Below are 24,542 nucleotides of genomic sequence, written 5' to 3'. Positions count from 1 at the left end.
TAAGGGAACCCTGGTTCTGTTGTGTAAGGAATCCTGTGAAGAGAAGGAAAGGAACAGAAAATTGTAGCTATCCCAAAGCAGACTTCTTTCCTGCTCACAGTGTGTGTGTGAATGGACAGCTCCTAAGTAGGAGAAAGAAATGAGTCCATGGTAAAAATGTTGTTATGCATTGAATAGCATGTGCAGACTGCTCGACACCTGGAGATTGTATTTTGTGAGGCAACACAGGACTTGCAAAAAAGAAGATAAAGCTTGGTGTGGTGTTTCCTGCCAAGCTCAAGAGCTTACAGTGATTTATTGATCAGTCCAGAATTTTTGGCAGGCCTGAATCTAGCGAGATCAGTAGTTTGGAAGTTAAAAGAAAACATGTTTGTCTGTCTCAAGTCTTGCCTATGCTTCTGTTGAAATGAAATCTGTGGAGGAAAACTGGAGAATTTTTAATGAATGAACCTGCGAATGCTTTCTGGTTTTTTAGAATGGTAATTTTTAAAAAAGGCAAATACACTAAAATACAAACTTCTGTTGCATTCCTATTAAAGTGCCTCTGCTAAAAGACTGATTTATTGTTTGCTTGTACCTAGGGGAATTTAGGGTTTTGTGAGGTAGCAGAATTCTGTTTCGCTAGTGTTTCAGTAGGTTGTTGCGGCAGCGACAAGGAGGACAATGGTATCCCTCTTTTCATGGAAGAGTGAGGCAGGGCTGGTGAGGGAGAATGTAAAGCTCTCCAGGTTGTCTTTGGCTTGTGATCCAACAGTCAATACAAACTCAGGTTGGACTAATGTTTGTTGTGTAAGTGTTCCCATGTTTTGTGTGCACTGGCATCATTGCAGGGGTAGTTTGACATGCTGCTGTCCATCATGCCATGGTTCTGCAAAGCCTCTGGGTTCTGCAGAATTACAGAATTTCTGTTGAGAACTACAGTAATTTAATGCTGCTATTGTCTTGAGCACAGACCCAACTGACAAAAGCTGTAGAGAGAGAGACTCCCTTGTTGTTCAAATGCCTGCTTTTGGCTGTTCCTAAGTAAAGGCTTTAACCCAGCTAGAGCATCAGAATTGTGGAAGTGAAAGTTTAAAGAGAGATGGAAAAAAGTTGGTTGTGAAACAAGTGCAATAGCTCCATGTTCCCTATGCAGCTCTCAAATAAAGTCATTTCAGCAGAATCCTTAGTTGCCATAGTATTTATTAGTCTGCATGCCTTACAGCCGCCTCTGTCCACTGCAGCTATACCTGGTGGTGGTTACCTGCTTAGCTGTTTGTTAGTGCCGCTCTCCTGAAAGCTGTTACCTTTGTGAGCATCCCGGGCAGTGTTTGAGAGCTCTCCCTATGCCCCTAGCAGCCTGTAAGAACTGGACTTGTTTAAATACTTGGCCTTTACCTGAATGTGGCAGAGGACAAAACCATCTGTCTCACAGAGCTGAGTTCTGCCAGGAGATGCTCAGTCAGCAGTTCCCCGCTGGAAGCTGTGTTAGCTGAAGTGGTAGGATTGTACTGGTGCCACTGTAAGGACTTTATTTTCTTAATTGCTGATCTGCTTTCATGGCATTGGCTGTGAGGGATTATCTGTGTATATACACCTGTCTTCATATCTAACATAATGGATGCATCTCCTGCAGGTTTTTTTTTTTCTTCCACATGAGTTTCTGAGTTGTCCCTTTATTGATGTTTGTGAAGTGCTGTGACTAAAATAGTCCCTCTCTCTTTCTTATGGTTAACCATTTTTCTGGGTGTGTTTGCACAAGGGCTTGGGGTTTTGTTTGATGGTTGTTTCTTCCCAATTACCCAGCTTTGACTTGGTGTCTAGGACATTAAGAAAATGTGATGCAGAAATTACGAATTCTTTTTCTAAATGCTTTCTGCGCCTCTTTGCCAAAATGCTTAGTTTTCCTAGTCACAAGAAGAATACATTAGATGTAGCAACAGTCTTGGATATTGTTACGTGTATTGATCGGATGATTACATACATACTTTATTTTGTGGCTTAATGGAGGTCTTGTCATAAGATGCTTTGAGACTACAAGGGTTGTGTCTGTCACTCTAACAGAATGAAGACCCTTGTCCTCTGAATAATCTCCTTTTCATATTTCACAGGACTATAAATCCTTCTTTATTTATTGTTCTATGAGATTGGGCTAGGAACTTCACATCTCACTATAATTTGTTCCTTGCACACCATGTCCCTTCATTAAAAATTTGTGAATGTGTTTGCTTTATGAATTTGTAAATGCTGTGACATCCTTGCTCTCAGTTTGAATGTCATGCATTTTAATGGACTTCTGCAAGGGCTGATACTGTGTCAGAAAGATGTTGTTGGCTTGGTAAATCCCTCTTCTCCGGTGGAAAGACTATAAGGCAGTTTCTAAAAGCTGCAGAGAACTGGAGGTGGCAGTGCTCCCTGACACACCGTCCAGGAAAGAGAGCGCTTAAAAAACTTCTGTGATGTGGAGAAGATGGAAGCGCGGTCAGTGGTGGAGCCAGGAACTCTTCGTCTGATCTCCCGGGGCCGGGCTGCGTTAATACCTGCAGCCGGTGGGTGGCACCGCCGAGCCGAGGAGGAGTTGGTGTAAAGGGATCCTCCAGCGTCCCTCTTCCCAGCCATCACTGTGCTGTACAGCGTATCTGCTAGCACTGTGGTGGCACCGTTAGAAATAACCTAATGGTATGAGGTGCTGAGCATTTCTTTTGCTCAATGGCAGACCAGGTCCTGCTGCCAGATGGTTTCTCCAGTATAGCCTCATACTTTCTTCTCTCTTAGCACTAATGTTCTTCAGTGGCTCTCTAGTTCTGGAGTAATTTTTATCATTCGGTCTCCAAATCCCAGCCTATAAGACATAGCTTTGCAGGTATAGCCCTTGTTTTCTCGTCTTAAAACAGGTGGAGCGCTGATACGGCTTGTTCTTTCCTGAGGACTAGGGGAAATAACATTCCTTTCTCCTTGTTCTTGCTTCCTCTCTCAGTTTATGTGATAGTTGGCTTCTTAGCTTTATTTTACCTTTCTGCTGTTGCTACTGCAGTAATCTGCTGTCAAGCTTGCAAGGATGCCTTGCCCTGTGCAGTGGTTGCATAGGCACCATGCCCACTGTACCCAGTGCCCAAGGTGCTCTCCCCTTCTTGGGATAAACTAGTTGACCTAACTCTGCAGCTTGGGTGCTTCATTCAGACACACTTTCTGTGGGAAGCCTGTTTTTGTTGGAAGATATTGATTTGCTAAGCTTTGAATTTATTTTTCTTTCCTTCTTTCTTTTTTTTTTCTTCTAATTGTTTTGGTTCCACTACCCCACCCTCCCACCCCTCCCACCCCCCCATGTGTCATGGGCTCTAAACCACTTTCACAAACAGGAGGTAAGTTGTGGGAACCCAGCAGTGGAATTGTTACCAGCTTGGAAACACCAGTTTATTTGCTCTAGGGCAGGATGCGCATCTCTGGGATATATCTGTTAAATGGACTCCTGAGAGATAAGGAAATCAGGATTCCTGTCAGGAATTGCTAAGATGAACAAAGGTGATTGTGGTTTGCCACTGAAAGCACTAAGACAGGAAAAAAATGTGACCTCCTGAAAGCAGCCAGTGTAACAATGGTGTAAATTAGGGTTGAGCACAACACTGAATTTCATCCGTATATTTATTCCAGCATGATATAATGTGTCTTTCTACCAGATGTGCAGAATATTCCTAGATTCCACTGATTCTTCTTGCAGACACGAGCCATCGGCACTATGTGAGGATTTGGTCTTCATTAAAGAATGCATCATAAATAAAAGTTTGGTTTAGGTGACTTGTGCCACATTACATGCTACTTTTGTCTTATCAGCAAAGCAAAATCCAGTTGGTTCTTCTCTCTAATCATAAAGCCATCTTTCTCATTCACTGTATGGTGTTCAATTTCTGCAGCGAGTGGGAGGTGAGACTTAACAAAACCTCCTCTTATTGTAGCTCTGGTTTCTGTCCAAAACATATGAAAGTCCTAAGCACCATGAGAGGGAAAATGGTGTGTGCCCATTTAATGAGATAGAATATTACATGTTGAACAGGAGGAGCCAGAGTATCTCCCCAGAATCCAGAGGCAGAAAACTGATGCCTTTTTGACTTGTCTTCCCTGCCACCACTTGGGCAGAGGGTGATACAGGAGTAGTGCTGCATGTTACCAAACCTCTGAATGTTCTGGGTAGCTGGCCAAGAACAAATATTAGTGAATAAACCAGAGAGGGCATAGCAATTTTCATCACTTATAATGTGGTGAGGTTTGTCCCAACTGGCACAGAACCAGAGAAGGCCGCTCCCATGATACCAGCCATGCTTACGCAGTTTCAAAATTGGAAGTTGCTTGCAATACAGAAAATCTATAGGTAATTTAAGTTTAACAGAAAGATGGGGCACCTACCGAATCCAGGTTGCATAATAGTTTCTAATAAGTAGGTCATTTGCTAGATAAGCTTAATCTGAAGTGGACTTTTCAATATATATTGAGTTGAAAAATTGAAACTTCCTTCTACTAACAAGTCCTAGTTTTGTCTTTTGTACTACCTGGTGTGGTTGTTCAGCAGTAGGATGCAGCTGAGAACTTAAGGTACTAGCCATAAAAAGGTAGAGTGCATTTAAAAAAAAATAAGAAAATTCATGTAAGTTCTCGCTGGTAATTAGCTAACTATAATCAACCCTAATCTCTGGGGACTTGATTTTGAAACCCTATTCCTGTAGCAAAGTATTTTGTATTCTAGAGTAATCCAGGTGATTTACAAACTGGGCTTCTCATTATTGTGTTAAGTTGCTTAATACAACAGTAAGAGGAGCAGGATCTGAATTTTCCCAAGTTCTGAGACCTTGCTTTAGCCTTTGTGTTTCAGGTTGGCTTCACGCAGCAAAAATGAGATACAGGGTGAAAAGGGAAATAATTTGTTTCTTCCAGAATAAAGATCTCAAAATTAAACCAGCATAGGGAGGAGCTTTGCTTGTAATTGCCTGTGTAGAATAACAAGGGGTTTGGAATAATTTACATACGAGTGTAAACTGATTGTAGTAGGCAGCAGCTGGTTGGGAAGCTTCAGGCAGTTGATGTATTGGCATTGGTTGCTGAAGCCATGTGGAAAGAATGAGGTGGAGAAATGACTGAAAAGCAGCTATTTTCTGATCACTTTGTTCTGGAATAAGAACTAATGATCTCAAATCCTGATGGATCAGGGTTAAGGCCACCAGGTTATATTCAAGATGAGTTGTTAATTGGTATTTACTAGAAACTGTCTCAAGCAGAAGGCATGCCTTGTCCACAGGGAGGAGAATTTGATCTGAGCAGTAAGTACCAGAAGTAATGTTGTTGGCACTTCCAAGCATTTGGATGGAAATGTCTCAAAGTTGCTTGTGGAATCCTCTTTTAATTCTTGTCATGATGGATAAGCTCCTGTTTGTTGTGAAACTAAGTAAAAGATAAGTTAAACTTGGTGTTTTGTATGTAATCCATAGGTATTGCCTATCAATACACAAGTTGCCTCAAAGCCTATAGTTAAGACAGAAGACTGAGCTGTTTTGAAGTCTCATGTCGGATGGAAGTGAAGCCATATGGATACATAAAACCAAATTGTAGACTGGCCATTGATAGTCAGTAAACTAATGTATGTTTCAGCTGGAAAGATAGAAGTTGAACAGTCAGTACCTAGTCACCACCTCCGGGCCTCCTAAGGTTCTTCCTTTTTCTTTTTCTTTTTTTTTTTTTGTACTCTTCTCTCTATAAAATACCCCTCTTCCATCATTTCCAGGCTGAGGAGCAGAGGTGTTCCTTACGTGTAAGCTGTTTCATTGCTTTACTTGTCACTGTTATCTTTCTCTGAACCTCCACAACCCAGGGTGCTGGGACGGGGAATGTTTCTGCTCTTGACTCATATTCTCTGACTTGATTTACTGCGAGCTCTCTTCAGCACAGCTTGGGGAGGAAGCAAATTTTGGGGGACTAGAGAAAGCTGTGAGAGACTCCTTCAGTTATAATTGTTCTTGGGGGGAAAAAGACCCAGAGCTTTACTCTAAATTACTTGTGTAAGTAATTAAAATATCGTAGCAGAGTTTTAGCAGGGTGAGCAGGCTTAGGAGACAGAAACAAGTGAGGATTAGAAATCAGGGACACCTTTTTAACAGTAGCAGTAATTATTTAGGCAGAAAACTAGAAAGTGGCATTTCTGTCACTGGGAAAAAAATACCGGGGTTCAATGCTTTTTAAAAGTTATATTCTACTATAGCAGTTACTAAAGTAAAATTTAAGATGGTGATGTCCTGTGACCTATTCTGCTGAGGTCAGACTAGGGTGATAACATGACTGTTGTTTGATAAGCTAAAACTGATCTCGCTGCTGAAAGAACCAGATGCATTTCCAAGGGCTGTCTCTTTTCCCATAGCCTGAATCTTCAGGAAGAGTGAACATTTATGTTCTTAATTATATATAAATGCAGATGCACTTAACATCTCTGAAAAGTGGCCCTCGAGGGAAGGGAGGAAAGCTGTGGAGCGGTTGGTCACATAGCACACTCCCAGGCTGTGGCAGGTGTTTGTGTGCAGGAGGGGAAAGGGAAGCGTGTCAAGAGAATTAATGAAGAGAATTGTCATATTTCTGCCAGGGGTAATGAAGGCAAACATGTCTGTGCAGTAAGTGACTGCTTCACTTCCAGGATCACCCCTGGCTCAGCATGTTTGGGGTAGTCTGAACTGCCTGTTGCGTCTTGCGCTCTTACTCTGGGTACCTGCAGGGGATGTGCAGTTCGTTGGAGGTGATTTTGGTAGTGTGTCTTGTCCTGGGGGAAAGGGTTGGACTCACACAGGCTTTTCTCTTCAGCATTTCCCGGGAGGGCTGTTGACCAGGCAGACTGGATCCTTTGCCTCTTCCCTCACCCAGGTCCCCAGGACCCATGCCTTGGGTACCTGTGAAGCAGTTCTTTGCAGATCCCTGGTATGTCAGTGCTGAAGTCTCTCCCCCTGCCTAGTGATTCCCTGTAGCTCTTTGGGGGATCTCTGCCCACAGAGAAGAGGCAGAATATTCTCTTTGTAGTTGCAGAATGAGGATTATGTTTGTAAGATTTCTGTCTGTTTAAGGCAGGAATATTCTTAAGCACATAAGGAACATGAGGTAGTGCATTTGAAGTCATACTGTAGATCTTCTGGTCTCCAGGCAGAGGCACGAGGGAGTCATTCTCAGGGATTCTATGTAACTCAAGCCTGGTATCCTCAAGGCAGGCTTTTAATTTCTCTTCTTCAACAAATTCCCATATTGTGCGTGAAATACACTGTTAGAAGTTCACCCAAATGTTCCGAAAAGCAGAACTCCTTTCACATGTGTTTAAATAATAATACAAAGTGAAGTCACACCTTTTTCATTTTGTAACACTCGCTCCTAGCTTTCCACACTGACTTTTCCTCACGTCTCATCAGTCTGTCACAATGTCTGTGATGCGATGCAGCAAATCACACTTGGGATCAGTAGCGTGTATAAACTAAATTGCTCTTTTCTGTGTTAGCTGAGGAGCTATATGATGAAGTGCTGGTGGTCAGCAACACATCAGATGCTGATTTCATCTCTGCACGCAAAAGTAGGGCATGTCCCGTATCTCTGGAGTCTTTGTGATTTTTCATCTGTATTTTTAAGCTATGACTTTGTAATCACCAGCCAATAGATAAGTGGTACATGCAGCATGTGATTTGAAGAGATGTCCTGCTTGACTTGCATAGCAGAGCCTTCGCAGTCAAGGTGCTTTGTGTTCAAGCAGCACAATGAATGAAGGAAAACAGCATGTGTAGTGTTAACAGCTTTCTAAAATGTGCATGTCTTCTTCTGTGATGCCTAAGTATTCCTTCTCTCAGCTCTGCTTTGTTGGCAGACTGGTTTTCATCACTCTGTACTGTGTCTGAGTTCCTGATACAATGGACAGTGAGAAATTTTATGGTGGTGCTTTTGTGGTAGGTGAATTTAGGTACTGACACTTATCTGAGCAAGGTTCACAGGTAATGTCATCTGCCACACCACTGAAAATGGGATGTAGAGTTTGCACAAGAATTGGGCTCTTGACCACGCAGATACCAAATGTCTGAACTGCTCATCTGGACAAGTGACAGAAAATAAGAACAACCTTGTCTCTCTGATCTAGGGATATGTGTGCCTTGCTTCTTGCAGTTCCCAGTAACAGCATATTTCTGTAGAGCATTCAAAGACTGACATACTTCAGCTGTGCTGTGCAGTTTGATCTTCATTATGAGTTGGTAGCTCCAACACCTGCATGGAGTAGAGATCTACAGGTGATGTATACTGCACTCCACTGAATAATGGTGGGAAAAGCTATTCAAGGGAGCACTTATAAGGTACTTTGTTACTGTCTTTATTAAACTGAGAATTTCCCCCTGATTTTTAAAGAAGTCCAGGGAAAGTAGTTCATTCGTGTAATTCACCTTCCTAACTTTTGAGGTGTATATGACTTCTCTTTTAAGTCTGTGGTCTCTCTTGTGAGGTGGTAAAACAGCTAAGGTCCCACTGGATGATAAGTCTGGTGAAACACAAAATTCATTTTGTCCTGCAGCTCTACTTTATCAGTGCACCCAATAGGACCTTTTTCCTATACAAACACACGAGGATATCAGGATATTTTGCGGGTGGACTGTCAAACACAGGGATTTTGGGGTTGATTGAATGGTCCTGAACTAGAAACTGGAAGAAGTGACAGCAGATGATATGAATCTTTTCATTTCTTTTATGTAAGTAAAGCTGAACTCTGGATGGGGAGGAGGTTTCTGGATGCTGAGTCTGTGAACTGTCATATGCAAGGTGGTATTTCTGTGGAAGGTTGACTTAACATTGTGTACTTCTGTAATGATAATCATGCTAGTGGGGAGCTAGACCATACTGTTACCAAGCAGTCTGGAGGATATAATAGTGCACTTCTGGGGTTCTTGTTGTATGTGTACCTCACACACCAGTAGCAGCCCATGCTGAAGTTCCTATTGCTGCATCTTTGCTTTGGCTGGTATTTGCACTTCTAAGGTTGAAAACAGCATGTGTACCCACACGCTGCGTAATTACACCCCTAATAGCTGTAGAACTCATGGCTGGTAGCTGTTTAAGCTGCCTTTAAGTAGTAGACATCCATTGCTGCAGGCCGTCTTTTGTGTGGGGAGACAATTATTAGTGATAAATGAAAAGTAGATCAGGAGGAGTCCGCAGTTTTCATGATACCGTGATGTAGTTATCCAGAGCGTCTGAGAACAAGCTCCTATCACAGAAATGGCCATCGCTTCCTATTGTTACAGGCATGTCAGAGTTTCACTGTGGCTGTGCAGGGTCAGAATAAATACATGGTTACAAGTATATCCACAGTAAGTGTAGTTAGATCGTATATGCAAAAATGCAGGAGAGCACTTGCAGATACTTTCCCATTTGAAATTTTCCATGGATTTCCTTTTGAATGTTATGCTTAAAGCTTTATGTAACAAGATCTCCTTTTGTTTCACCACTGCTTTGTCAATACGCAACAGTGTGCAGAAGGACACCTGGCTGTGGATTGCAAGTTAAAATTACCACGTCTCTGTATCCAGGCTGCATCAGTAGGAACTAAAGGCAGCCTTCAGAAAAAGAATTGTGCTAACATATAACAGACATGGGGCTGATCACGAAACAATTGTCCTTTAGAAAAAGGGCGGAATAGAGTTAGGACCTGGATCTACCACCCCACTGATTCAGCTGGGATGGGGCTGGTTATTTCAGTCACTCCTACCCTTCTTTATTTTCATCCCCTTTTTCTCCCCCAACCTCACACCCCCCTTTTCCTCTCTTTCACTCAGTGCTGGCACCAAGCTTGGTTAAGTGCTGCCTCGCTCTGGGAGGTTTAGGCAGGTTGGGATGGGTTGGGAGTTTATACATTAATGCAGGATGTGCAGAAACAAAAGCTGGGAAACTATCTACTGTTTCAAAGCGTAATCAAAAAACTTAAACTCCCCAGAAGTGAGGAACTGGAAACTTTTTTTATACCATAATATGAATAAACCCAAATTGTACACTGTTGCATTTTGAAATAGTGTTGGTCAGCTTAAAACCTCACGTATGAATGTGATTAATGGTGAACAGCACTCTAGAAAATGTATGAAATGGTAATAGAGGCAAGATTAACTCTGCTGTTAGGATGTATAGCTTGTAATTCCATGATGCTTGTATTACCAATTTATTCCTGGTACTAGAGGAGCTGCTTGTATCTTGTTCTTTGCTGTAGTAACAGTTTTGTGATTCCCTAGAGATAGTAATTGTATAATTCCTTACAAATACTAATCTGGTTCAAGCTCTATTTCAAAACTAATGGGTGCTTTCTTCCCTGTTAACATCTGTTAATTCTCCTTACTGTTGTCTTGTCAGTCAACTTACTTGTTGCTAAAACCTATTGATTTTATGCCATTGGAATCTTTCTGATTGTCCCTCACAAGTCAAAAATAGGTTTCATATGCCTAAAAAGGCTTTCTTTTAAGAAGTTATTCCTTAAAGCATTCCAGGCTAGATTTAGGCTATGTCCGTATGTCTGGTGACTATAGTTTCCTTAGGCAATAGCTTCAGACTACTGCTGAGTGCCACAAAGAACTTGATGTTCCCCAGTGTGAACCCTTAGGTCTCTTGCTTCCTCCCCCTGCTAGGAGCTACGTTTTTTTCTCTCCCTCTGAACTGGCACTGGCATTTATCTGACCAGAAGTTAAAATGAGTCAATTCACTAGACCAGCAAAGAAAAAGGTTGAGATAATTATTTTAACCAGTTGGGTAATCTCTCTGTGAGATCAGATGAGAGCCAGAGTCCAAGGTAGAAAGAGATGTGAGAATAGCTACTCTCCTTTTAGGAGCTATTCATTTGGCTTATGAAACCATACCCCTGTGCCTGCCCTGAAGTAGAATTTGGTGTCACTGTCACTGCTGAATAATGAGGAATACAGAGCACAAAAGCTGTATACTTACTTCTTTATGGTCTAACTTTTTAAATCTTCTGAAACTTCAGTCCTAGGTTCTGCCTTAAGTAAGCTATGCTTAAAAGTAAGCTATGTTTAAAAGCTACCAAATTGATTTTCTAGGCCACTGCACCTTTTCTGAAGTCAAGTCAGCAGCTGTGTGGGTTTTCTTCTTATTGCATCACTTACACTGAAATCAAATGACTCTTGACATGTGTTTCTTTAGTTTTCTTTGAAGTATTTGCATATGGAGGAGTTTGGTTCATCCTGTAAACGCTTTCCTCTACATAAGCAGTACTGATTTTGCTTTTGAGCTCAAGGTCTTGTACGGTTATGTTCAGTTTTTTAGTATGCTCTAAATACCCTCTAATTTAAGAGCTGTTCATTTTTTTCTCCTGTTCTCCTAAGTATTCTCCTTTTGTGTGTTTTAATTCCTGTACCACTTAGATTTCTGTCTTTCATTTGTATAGCTGCCTTGAACAAATATAAATTGGGAATTATGTATTTTGTACAAATTGAAAAGCACAAACCTGATTTATAATGTAAAGTTAGACTGCCTCTGCAGTGAAGTTTCTTGCCCAGCTCCAGCTGTACAGTCTTGGCCAAGTCACAAAGGTCTACAGATGTACAGGTTGTGTTCAACTTTAGGTATCTGAGCAGCCCCTATAGAGCAGACGCTACCCTTTACCTTCATTTGGTGATTAAACATTTTCTAGTGTTATGGCATGGCAGCGTGAATTGTCAATTCCAATAAACTAAGGAGTAAAAATTTTGGATTGCTCTAGTGTAAAATCTCCATGAGTAGTGGTACAGTTACTTCAGACCCCTACATTGCTCTTGGAAGACCTGACCCAAGCACTTACAAAAATCCTACCCCAAAATGAAGGAGCAATTAGTATCTCAGCATCAATTACATCTCCTCCAAAAGCAAAGCCACATACAGTTTAATAATACAGTTAACAAATTACTAGGTTTTTGCTTAGTCTCAGTGCGTGTTTCACCCTTGTGTAAGGAGGTGTTCAGTTGTGTCTGCAAGCACTTTGCTTACAGAAGTATTCCAGATGCATCATGGAGTCTTGGTTTAAAAATCATATCAACTGTTCCCCAACAGTGTGACTAACAGAAATGAGTTTGCTTTCTCTTACCTGTTTTCCTTTCACATCTTGAAACACAGAACTACTCTCTCCTTTGGAGAGATGTTCAAGATAATTACATTTCTGTGCATTACATTCCCTAGGGACATACAAAATTATGTATTGAAATCTTACCAGCTGTTTAAAAACAGTCTCAGTGTGTGTTACAATTCTGCCTGAAACTCAAAAGGGACTGTGATCTTTGTTTTGATCCACAGGCAGCTGGAGATGATGTTTGCTCACGCACCCAGTCAGCCTCAGAGAGGCTTAGGACACAAAGCATCTGCTCCGTGTAGGACATGTTCCCCAACACAAAAGAAAAGCATGTGTAACCAGTTTACTCCAGGGTAAAGAAAAACAGATACGATAATTCCAGCTGGGAGCTATTCTCCTGTCCAGCTGATGCATATCTTAACTTGTTCATAATGTGTATTTAGCAGCAAAGCCTGATCCTTGTCAAACCTGAAGAGTATATTTGGGATCCCGAAGAATTATCTTGATTTTCTTTTTTTTTTTTTTTCTCCCACCTATATTCGCTGCTCTATGAGAAAACTTTACCTCTCACAATAGCCCTGTCCTGCCTGGTTTTGGCTACAAGGACCCTTATCCTCTGTCTTTGTGTTCTCCCCTTTCTTCTTTCCCATGACTCCAAATTTCACATTGAAGATACGCTGCTTTGCACCTGGACAAAGGTGAGAGAGAGCTCTCTGGGAGCCACTCACCTCCTTTTTCCCCAGGATAAGTGTCAGTGGAGCTGGAGCAGAGGCAGCCTCCATCAACAAGGCACATGCATCTTACAGCATGACTTTCCCTACAGGCTTGCTGTGCTTTGGCAGACGTCGCTATGACCTGTTCCTTAAGTACTGGTCTCTACCTGGAGAAGTATGTTTGTTTTCTGCCCAATACAAGGTTATTGGTTGACATGAATCTTTCCTGTGTCTTCAGACAGCACCTAGAGCAAATGCCAGGAACCCTCTGGCTTCACTGCTCATCCTCTGCATGCCCTCCCTGTTCACAGCACTGTGCATCCTCTCCTTAAAACTTCCCTTCTGACCCTAATATTCAATATAAAGAGTCATCTGGTCACCCCTCTTCAGTGCTGCATTCTTGGTCCCTGGTGACACACAGCGTCAGCAATACTCTAGTTCACTATATTTCAACTTCTGTCATAGTGTTTTCCAGCTGAGATTTAGAGCTAAAGCTCTGGGCTGCTGGCTGCACCTCACTGTTTTTTTACAGTAGCATGTCCATTTTTCCTCTTGACAGTTGGAGGGCATGAACCTACATCCTTCCAAAATTGAGTGGTGGGAGTTTTATGGTATTTGCATTTTTTCATTTAGAGGCTGCAGTATATGAATATTGCATGAATGTCAATAGCCAGATTCTTATTTAAGTGTGCCTTAAAATACCTGACCTATGTATAGCAGAAGATACTACCTTTTTTTATATCAGTTCCTTGAACTCCTTGTCATTTTAGTTTGGGCCCTGTATTTTCTGGTGATCTCCTTATTCTAGTGGAGAATCACAATCAGTTTTTATTGAGAACAGTGAAAAGCTGTTTAAGGCATAGATACTTAATCATGTGCCTGGATTTGTATTGATTGAGGAACTGCTATTCTTCTATGGCAGGAGGAGTTTCACTAGCAAAGGATCACAAGTGTGGTGTGATAGAGGACAGCAGCCTTTTTGTTTCAAGTGACTTCAGCAGTAGAGAAGGAGGAAGCCAGTAATATGATTCAGTAGAGGAAAAATACGCAGAAGCAAGGTGAAGAATTGGCAGTAGGCTGTGGGGAAAATGGGGAAGCAGGGTAGAAAGCCAGACAACCAAGATGGTGGTGGTGGTGGGGTTGTTTGGTTTGGGTTTTTTTCTCTTTTCTTCCTTTAACATGGTAGCAGTCCACTACCCAAATCTGAGCAGAAAATGTTTGTCTAACTTACTGTCTCAGGGAGATAGCTCTGATCAGATGGCCACATTTTTATTGATGTGCACCCCAGCTGCTGCAGCTGGCTAAAAGAGGGGTAATATTTCTTCCTAGAAGGCTGCTGTGGCATCTGGGAAGTGCTGGAATGTCAGAGTGGGTGGAGGGTCTCAAAACAGGGATTTGGCCCTTGTGGTGGTGGTGAGCTGAGAGAAAGACTTCCTATTCAAAAGTAATAATTTTAGTGTGTATGCTGTTCAGTGCACTTCTAGGGCCATGAGAAGAGCCAGAAAGGTGCTTGTGGAGATGCAATTATATCATCCTCTATACAAACCTGTACGTAACAGCATTGCTTAAAGTTAAGAAAGTGTCAGTTTCAAAAGCAGAAATGGAAAAAAATTGTTCAGATAAACTGATCTGTATTCCTTCTCTACCAGCCCAAGCAGGACTTTCTTTCATATTCTTTAGGTCTCTGTGTCTCTCTAGAATGACTTAAGTGATACTTATTCTATTCCTTCTCTGTCAAGATAGTTGGTATCAGGCCTCATTTACTGATAAGGTAACTACCCCAGGAGGCCTTGTTTGCTTAATTTCTTATCAGTACTCTGATTAGGTTACTCCAAGTGATAGCCGTTCTGCCCTGAATTTATTGCATTTCAGATTTTTGTAAGCTGCCTTCAGGTTTTCACTCCTTGATCCTGGTGCTTTGCTAGACTGTGGTAATATAGTTCTATTTTGTCTTAACAAATCTATCATAGAGACATAGGACTGGAATGTCCTAAAGCAGTAGTGACGTGCTTAGCAACATTGAAAAATATGACTAATACCTTACAGTTTTAAGGAAATTCTCGCTGTGTCATTACACAGTTTGTTTTTTTTTTTGCATTTCAAAATCTGCGTTCAGTTTTCCTTCATCTCAGAAAAGATGGGGTAGGAGAAGAAAAGCTAACTAGAAGGACAGCCTGTGTGATGAGAGAAATAAAGTCTGAAGTATGCTAGTATTAGTCAAACTGAAAAAGTGAAATGGAGAAAATGCTGGAGATCTGTGACACTGTGAGTGGCATGCAGAATGTTAATAAGGACTGTCTACTTATTTACCCTGAAAATAACATCAATTAGGATGCTCAGTGAAATTAAATCAAGTACAAAGTACACGAAAGTAAGCACTGCTTATGCAGTGTGGTTGCAGTGCTACTGTGGGGTTCCTTGGCATAGGACCAGTGTGGAGGTATTGAAGGGACTGTGCAGTTTAGTGCCCCACTGCTCCTCTGCTGTGGGGAAGCCATGATTTCTGGAAGACAAGGGAGCTAGTGACGGGAAAAAAATTCCATATTTACATGATGCTGAATTCTTTGGTAAGACGGAGATTAATGAGTAAAATGGACTTCAGGTCCAAGTATGCCATTGCCTCTGTTTCCTTGGATTAGCAACTTTGTTTACCTGGTGTGGGAAGTCCTTTGGCCCCTTGTTTACTTCAGCATTCCTGTTAGTATTGCCAGACATCAACCTACCTGATGGCTCAGAAACTGTCAGGAAGTTTGTGGGTGTCCCTGCCAGTACTGCAAAACCTCACACTGATTTTGTCCAGCAAGAGGTTAGTCTGTAACGGTGGTGGTGATGGTACCGTCTTGCAGTGGCGTGTTGCAAGTCACTGTGGGCAGCCTGTGGTTCTTTTGATGCTTCTTGACCTATCTACTTACACAGCTATTTACGTAGTTGAAGAGGTGTAATTCTCCTATCGTGCATCAAGGTCTTTTGAATGATAACTGATTGACCTCTTTGTTGTAATCCTTCAGTAGTTGCTTTCCAAATTATTCCTAAATAATTTTTTCTTTTTTTTCCCTTTTCCCTAAGGTTTTCCATAGCATTGCAAAATGAAATATGAGTAGTCTGCTAGGAAACTGAGATAAGTATATCAATAATAAGGGCAGAAAAAGATCCCGTTCTAGACTAACCTATTTTCAATATGCTTGAATTTTCCTGCCTGTTCTCTCTTGGCTTTGTTATTCTCATTGCTCATTGATTTTACTGCTTATGCATAATTCTGGTTTTACATGTTTCCTGGAATCACGGAGAGGTTCAGTACACCCACTCTGCCCCTTCCCTAAAAAATACAGTGTGACCAGATTTGCATTAGCACCTAGTTAGTTCTTGTGGTTGTGCAATCCCATCTTCAGTATACGTGTAAGGGAAACTTGGGAGGCAGAGCTGTGAGTCACTTCACCACTATATGTCCAAGTTCAAAAAGTAGCCAGTAGCATTTATATTAAAGCCTGCGGAGATGTGGATCTCTTAATTAAAGTTATCTCTGAAAGAAATGTGGTTACTGAGGTCTCCACGTGCTCTGGGTGCCTTTGGTACTACTACTAGAGCTAGTTGCCTTCACATCATGTCAGAAAACATTTGACTTCCTGGAGGAGAACTGAGAGAGTATAAAAGAACTGGAGAAATAGTTTATTGTGGCGTTTTGCTTGCTTAGCCAGGCTTCCCACCCTTCTGACATGTCCACTCATGTAGAACATAATTTGTGACCTGGTCCTCTCTACATATACAGTAAGTGGGCTTACAAAATCTGTCCCCCCACATCCATCTCTCTAGGCTACTTTATCCCCCACCTCAAGGTCTTACTGATGCCTGTCTAGTTACTATGAAATAATTGCTCTTAACTGTTTCCTACCTTTTGTGCTCTTCCAGAGCTAAGCAAGGGTTAACATATCTGAAAACTTGTGTACTTTTCCCAGCCTGACTAAATAGTTTACTAGAAGATGAGGTCTACCTATAATAAACCTTTATTGTCAGTCTCCAGTGATAGGTCACAGTCAGATTGGGTATTTTGCCTGCATGGGTGTGATACACAGTTCTCCTTAACCTGGAGTAGTTGAAGTGGTGTATCTCTTGTGTAGCACAAAATAGCATGAATGCACACATTGATAGATGGGGGAGTTTGTTCAGGCAGAATTGTGTCCGTACTACCAGTTGTATGTAAAAATTTGCTGCATCTTTGTTATGTTAGCATTGTGTTTCTGGTGGCTTGATACAGTGCCCTGCTGATGTTGTCGTTAATGTTGTCATTACCCCGTTTTCCATCCTTCACCATAGACTGCTTTGACTTTAATCAGAGGAGGATGGTTTGACAATGTTGGAAATACAGATGGTCAGAAAAAGGCAGCAAGAATGCTAATTTTAAAAGTTTTACTGTGGGTCTCCATTCTTAGAGGTGAAATGTTTGAGATCATTGAGTGATGCTCTGTTCCAAAATGCTATCAGGGAAAGGCAAGCCAGCATCGTCCTCATCTCCCTCTTCCTACCTCTGTCCTTCACGCCACATGTACTATCCACATGCACTTAAATTGTGTATGTTTAGTCCCTACATGCTTTCCGCCTCTTACATTGTGGGAAAAGCATCTTTGCTGTCTCTTATATTGCTAACCGTGATGCTTCTTGTGCCCACGTCTCTGGCAGGTAGTATGTGTGTGGGATGTACACCTGCAGTAATGCTTTGATGTGTGTTCAGGGCTCTCGTGAGTCTCTGTTAACTGAAGGAGACCGCCCCTGACCATTAACCTTGCTGTGGAAATGGGCCGGCAGAAGGGTCAGGTGCAGCTCGGTTCCATGCCCCTCCTTTCTTCTTGTGTACATTACAGTGCGCCAGACGAATCCTCACCCTTCTTTTTACTATCTGCCTCTTGCTCTCTGGAAATAGCAAAGGTTGCAGCAAAGCCTGAATGCGAGCCAGAAGCCCTGTGCTGCCATTCCCCATCCTTTCCTCCCTGATCTCCTCCTGGAGCTGCCAGCTTGGAGTTCAGGAACAGTCTCCCCAGGAGCAGTTCATCTCTCTGCTTTTGACCCCGGGTGCTAGTGTTTCTAGGCTGAGCCCTGCCTTGCCTTGTCACTTCTCCTTGTCCTGGCTGGGCTGTAGCCCCGTGCCGGAGGCAGCAGGACCTTTCCGAGGGGCCAGGAGCAAGCAAGCTGGACAAGCAGGGCAGCCATGCACAGCCTCACCACACCCCAGCCCCACTCCTGGAGCTGGGGCTGTGTGCCACCCTCACCACCCCCAGGTATGTGGGTCTGGGCTCTGGGTGCACACGGGGAACCTCGTGGGTCTGGGGCTGGCTGGGCAGTGGGCATTGGCCCTCATCCTCTGCTTTGGTTGTCCTCTACTCCAGTAAGAACTGGAAACAGCTGCCCTGCTCACACTGCTGAGAGCTCATGGGTGCCTTTTGAGTCTTGCAAGTGCAGGGAGTTTTGTGTATTGTGGCTGATGGAAAATGTCTTCTGAATAAGCTTTATTCGTTCTGATGCTTGAGTATACTGCATGCAAGCCTGTTACGCAGGACTCTTGGCATACTTTTACCTTCAGAGTTTAAAATAGTACTTAAATATGACGTACTGGTGGTGAAGTGGTGATTAACCAGGATTTGTTGTGGTCGTACCGATGCAGTGTCTGTGCATACATTCATCTGGTGGTTTCTATCTCAGCCTTCATAGCAGCTCATCACGCAAAGTACCTGTATCTATCAGGTGAATTGTGTAGGAATCATGGAGAAAAACATGGGAGCATGTGTCATGTATACATTATTCTTGCAGAGATCCTGAATGATTACTAAGCCTGCTGTACTTGATGAAGTTTTGCTTGCCTTACAGTGCAATTTTAAGGTCTAAGAGATATTTTCTGTGTGTCCTCTTGTTCCTGTTCACAGCTGAAATTTGAAAATTCTGTAGATTTTTTTCAAAACACTTTGAGAGGCAAACACCGTGAAAGTAGATTACTTGAATACTTGAATCTTTTTTTTTCCTCTTTAGATGACAATCAAAACAAAACCAATGAAAAGAAAGAGAAAAAAATGGTTTCTCAGAAACCCCATGGTACCATAGAATATACTGTAAGTATCGGTGTGTGGTTTGCTCATGTCTGCTTTCTGAAAATGGAGTCGTTGAGATCAGGAGGGAGCCAGTAGCACAGAACTGAAAGCACTAAGTGAATACTGGCTACAGCTTGTACCTATCTCAGTAGGGATTGCTCCAAATATCGTTGCATGGGAAGGGCGAGGCTCACATCCTGAACTACTGTTCAACCAAGGTTCTCTGCCTCTTCTTGCAACTGCCAGTCCTATTTTTACTCCAGCACCGTGGCTCTTTACTAGAGCAATTGATTTGTTATCCTGAAAAATACTTGCATTCCACAGTGCTGCTTGGGTCATCAGCTGCCTGGTCTGTGCTTGGTCCTGAGGCGATGCGAGACCTCTTTCTCTAAGCTGAAGCAGGGCCGCAGCACACTGTGGCAGCGGCTCAGAAGGCTTGCTCTGCCCAGAAAGTCTCTGTGTGAGTGGCCAGGTTTGAGTGGGAGCTGCACCTTACTCCATCATGCAGAGCATCTGTCCCACCCTAGAACAGCACAAATGCCTGAACGCTGTGACTGCTGAAGGTTTAATGAACTTTGCAGTGTTTGTCCTTTTCCCACTTGCCAAACCAGTTCTAAATAAGGGGGTTCTGCTTTAAAGTTTTATGAGAAAGGAGGGACATCTGTAATGCTTCTCCATTATACCTGCTGTATAGTTCAGCGTGTTTTTTTTTCTTTTTATTGATGCTTGCTTATCATGTAACCTGTTAAACAGAGGTTGTGTTAAGATCATGAAACTACTGCAACCAGTTTGTTACATGCTTTTAGTTCTGCTGTGCTGAATGTGTTCAATATGGTGTACTAAGCTTCAACTCTTCCTTCAGGCTGGGAATCAGGACACCATAAACAGCATAGCATTAAAATTTAACATCACACCAAACAAGCTTGTGGAGCTCAATAAACTTTTCACACAGACAATTGTGCCAGGCCAGGTAAATCTTTTATGGTGGTTTTTTGGTTTTGTTTTTATGTTGTTTTGTTTGTGGTGTGTTTTTTTTTTTTGGGGGGGGGGGTTAAGTACCTGAAACCTGATTATTTGTTGTGTATTTAAAAGCTTTTTTACTACTTTCATATATCTTTTAAGTAGTTGGATACCAGCGTAATGGACAGCAATTTAAATCCCTCAAAGGGGAGATCGTTACCTGGAGTTGGGGGGGGAGCTTTGTAGTTGCTGTATCTGACTTCTGGTATTTGTTTGCTGTCACTAAAGCTTACAAAGGACTCTGAAGCTCAAGAGAGTAATGTAGCTGTTGCAAGAGAGTTGAATTCTTGGGAAGCTTAAATAAATGCTATGTATAATACATTAAAGAATTACAGAATTCGATACAGTAATTGAAATGGCTCTTTGCCGTTATGTTGGGGATGAGTCATTCTCCTGTGAGATGAGAAAGAAATGGAGATAGACTGTTTTGGGGAGAGTTAGGTAATGGAAAAGCAAACGTGAAGGCTGACACCTGGTTCAGGAAGAGCAGATCTTTACTTCTACTTCCCAGATATGAAGAAACTGGAGTTTCCCAGTTTGCAGATGGTAAAACTGAGGCACGAAGAGATGGCATGACTTGCCTAAGAACACCCAGCAGACAAAAATTGGTGTAAAGAAAGTGGGTTTATTTTTCTGAACAGTTTTTGTACAAAACAAAACTGTGAATTTTTTTTTTATTTTATTTTAGAAGTATCTTTCTTTACTTTGCTACTTGCAACATATGACTGTTACTTTATTTGGGGTGGAGGTCCAAAGCGTACTGCAGTTTTAGTACTGCTGTACTAAAACTCTGGGATGCTCACTGTGAGGGAATGTGAAAATTAAACCAAAGCATTATATTTTTATCTACAGTTTTATAATAAAGTTTGTTTTATTTGTTTGGGTTTTATTTTAAATGTAGTACATGATGCTAAAGTGCTGGTTCATATGAAGAATATTTTCTTACATTTAGAAATGCAAATGTGTTTTTGGAAAAAATCAACCTATAGTGAGGTGTTACAAACTTCTAGCACTAAAAATCCCCCATCTTCAGCAATGGCTTTTTCTTTGGACCAGAGTTTGCTGTTACAAATTAATGACTAGTAACAGGGATTTTGCAGTTACTTGTTTTGTAGTTGCGATAGTTGCAAGACGACCAGAGACTGTAAATTTGGCAGGGAAAAGGAACTTGTCAGTCTGTGGAAAATGTTTTGTTTTCTTGCCTGTGCTGCTAAACAAAGTGTAGAGCTAGATCCTGTAATTAATTAATTAGATCTGCATGTGTCCCACCATAAGGAGTGCATAAGAATAAGGAGTGCATTGCAGTTGTGAATGATCAGTACTGGGTTGCCTTCCTAGTAGACCTAGTATTTATAGCGATTAACTTTTTAAAGCTTGTGGCTTACTGTTTTGACATGTGTGCTTGTATTTAGATTCTCTTTGTGCCAGAAACAAGCGCTGCGAGGCTCTCTTTCAATGCTGGTGCTCCCGTTTCTCCTTCGTCATCAGATGCTGAATATGATAAACTCCCTGTAAGTCAAACATTGCTTCACTGGTCTTCAACTCAGAAATTAATTTCTGATTCTGAAGCTGAGATTGAAGACTGTGTAAATAGCAAATATTTGAGGTTACAGTTCACACCTTGTAAGTGTATTCAGTAACATTAATTTTAATTTGCTGTACAACCAAATTTACTGTCTAAGCGTAGACACCCAGCACAAATTCAGTTGGGCCCAGAGCCTGTCAAAGCAATTGCAAATAGTGTACTGTATAGTTGTTAAATAATGGAAAATTAAGTATGAAAAATTATTTGTAGTTTCACCCTGGAGATTTTTATGCTGCTCTGCAGTCCAGAGCCTTTATCCTGCACTGGGAACATTGAACTCAGAGGCTGTTAGTTTAGTTTGAGCAGTCAGGTTTTTTTCTAGTTGAGCATGTTATGGTGGTACTTATATAGAGAGTTTAATCTTTGTGAAAGCCTTGGCATAGCTGATCATTCATTTTCCTTAGAAGGGTGATTGGCCATGATTACTTTATATAGTTGTTTTAGGGAGTTTAGCTGTCCACCTGATGATGTTAAAGCAGTTACAACATTTCAAATCCATAACTAATGAAAAGGAAAGTGGAGAGAAATCTGGGGTGAATAACTGTGTTTTACGTTAGTCTTGCAGTGTGCCCCTGCATGGGGAATCCCACCAGTGCACTCACTGTGTGCAGAGGTCTTCAGCATAGATAAGGTAGCAGGACTGGCCCTCTCATAAAATGAGAGTGCCTCACTGAATTTTGGTGAGCTGACTTGCTGTGGCATTTTGTAATTTCTTGCCTGTTACTTGTACAGACTTTTTTTGCCGTGTTACGAGTTTTTTCTTCCACAGGTGATATTGTGGGGAGTGTGCATATGTGACCACTGTTTTTTCTTCCTTAAGCAAAAGGAAAACAGTTGGTTGAACCTGGCCTTTTGTTGCCCAGAACCTAAAAGTAATACGATTCTGGTTTTGCTGCTCTGCACTGAGCCTTTTATTTTTTTAAGGATGCTGATTTGGCAAGAAAGGCCTTCAAACCCGTTGAGAGAGTCCTGTCTTCTACTTCAGAAGAGGATGAGCCTGTGGTGGTCAAATTTTTAAAAATGAACTGTCGTTACTTCACAGATGGTAAGGTAGGTGGAACCAGGCTTTCGGGCATTGTTTGGGAGTCTTTAAAGCAAAATCTGTTTGGATAAGTGAGAAATGGATACTGGGGGAGTCAAACATGCTCCACTTTGTAAAGAGTGTAAATGTTAACAGTAGCTTTATCTGTCACTGCTGTGTTCATTGGTACTGTAGCAATATGCTGTATCTTTTTGTTCTTTCAGTTGCCTAATCTGTAATAACTGCTTTATGAAAGAATGCCTCTTCTGTATGTCTTCATTCCCTTACCATACCTTACCTTACTAGAATTATCTATTTAAGAGTGTGTTGCTAGATACACAGAGAAGCTGCACTTTAGAGCTGTATCATGTCAGGATTAGTTGTTCACTTCCATCACATTGAGCAACAGCTTTATAAAATGAGCACATACCTATCTATTTCATTTATGACTTTAAGCTAAATTTTAACTGTTTCCAGAGCAGTATTTCCAAATACATCTATGTTGATTCTGTACTCACTAATGAATGTCAGTCATGCAAATCCTAATAAAAAGATAAATATTGCATGATACAACCTTTTTTTTTTTTTTTTTTTCTTACAAGCTTTCTTGTAACATGCATGTTCCCACTGGCACTGCAACCCTAAATCTTACAGCAGCTGTTTTAGAAACAATGGCACAAAGCTTGGGCAGTATTTTACCCTCTTCTCAAGGCTGCAAGACACTGTCTTCTTGAGCTGTCTACTTTGATATATCTACTCTTGTTGACTCTGATTTCAGTTAAACATCTGGATTTTCAAATTCTCTGGAATTTATAACACTGGAGATGCTAACCATTGTAGTTTAAATGTACTTTTCCCTTAGTCCTGACTATTGTAAGATAGATGTGTTTACACCTGCAGTTTCTGGCTTCTTTTCGCATTGAGTGGATGTAGACTGTATTAAACCACTCTGCAATTTTTCAGTCTGCTGTTTTGTAGAAAGTAACAGAGGCCTACTTGATGCCTTGCATGTAAATTAAGGAAGTAGTTTTGCTTTGTTATGTGATGCTTGCTAGGTGCAGAGAATACAGCTTGCCAGTTTTATGGCTGCAGGATTGAAAAAGTAATTTGCAGTCAGAACAATCTGATGGCTCTTTTGCCAGTGTAGCTAAAATCACTTGTTCCCTTGCTTCCTGCAGTGGCTGGGTAGGAGGTACAGCCTACTGACGTATTGTTCTTCTGGCTAATACAGACCTGTGGGAGAAACCTCTGCACTTGATTTTGATTCTTTCATCCAAACACAAACTAGGTGTGTGTATGTGAGTCATACAGGAGAAGCAAATGGGAAATACATACACACTTTGCTTTATAAAGGAGCAGGCATGCATGTACCCACTTGCCAGTGCTAAGCCAGCTTGACACAGTTAAAAGAAAACCAAACCAACAAGCCTTACTTGACTTGCCTTGTGAATGACTTTGGGTAATCAGTAATATCTACAGTAGGTCACCCTTGTTGCTCTGCGGCTCCTATTAGCCATCATGATTTACATAGAGCTTCTGAGTTGGCTGGTGAATTTCGTACCTTGTCTGGATGACAGGGTGCAGAAGCAAGACATTGCTCTATCCTCTGTAAACCTTGAAAAATGGTCAGTTGTCATGGGTTGGAGGATGAATAATGGCTGATGTAGCCTCTTATCAGATCCATGGCCAGTGTATGTTTTGAAGACTTAAATGTCTTCTACAGCCATGCAAAATATGCTTGAATCAGTGGTAGAAGCTCCTTCTAAATCAGGGTGAAACTGTTTCATATCAGGTCCCTATATATAGAAGTGTTTTTTCATGTAGGGAGAGCACATCAAGGAGACCTATAAAATAGCTTAGCATAGGAAATAGTAACCTTGACATTTCCATGAGTAAAACTGCCTTCAGGTGTGCTGATTGCATCTAAATTCATGTATCAAATGAAGGTGGCTGTATCTAGAATAAAATGGTACTTTTTATTATTAATATTCAGTTTTATTTTATTTAATCCACTAACCTGTTTTGTCTGAGATTGATTACAATCTGCAGTTTTAGCCTG

The 24,542-nt window shown here is 41.5% G+C and overlaps 1 protein-coding gene across 6 annotated transcripts in view; it reads left to right on the top strand.

Moving 5' to 3' along the window:
- Window positions 1-24,542, top strand: part of NCOA7 (nuclear receptor coactivator 7) — an 84,429-nt gene that overhangs the window by 38,817 nt on the left and 21,070 nt on the right. For all 6 annotated transcript variants that reach the window (XM_061378407.1, XM_061378408.1, XM_061378411.1 and 3 more), the window contains 4 exons: window positions 18,799-18,878; window positions 19,720-19,827; window positions 21,290-21,388; window positions 22,387-22,512. In XM_061378407.1, the coding sequence (XP_061234391.1) occupies window positions 18,799-18,878; window positions 19,720-19,827; window positions 21,290-21,388; window positions 22,387-22,512 (413 nt within the window). The remainder of the gene's footprint in view (window positions 1-18,798; window positions 18,879-19,719; window positions 19,828-21,289; window positions 21,389-22,386; window positions 22,513-24,542) is intronic.

The sequence above is a fragment of the Neopsephotus bourkii genome, unplaced genomic scaffold (genome assembly GCF_033783945.1).
Source record: "Neopsephotus bourkii isolate Nb327-2 ecotype Australia unplaced genomic scaffold, CSIRO-AGI_Nbou_v1 NB_1765, whole genome shotgun sequence".
NCBI classification, from domain to species: domain Eukaryota; kingdom Metazoa; phylum Chordata; class Aves; order Psittaciformes; family Psittacidae; genus Neopsephotus; species Neopsephotus bourkii.
Note: the sequence above shows the minus strand (reverse complement) of the source record. Positions and strands in the feature narration are given on the sequence as shown.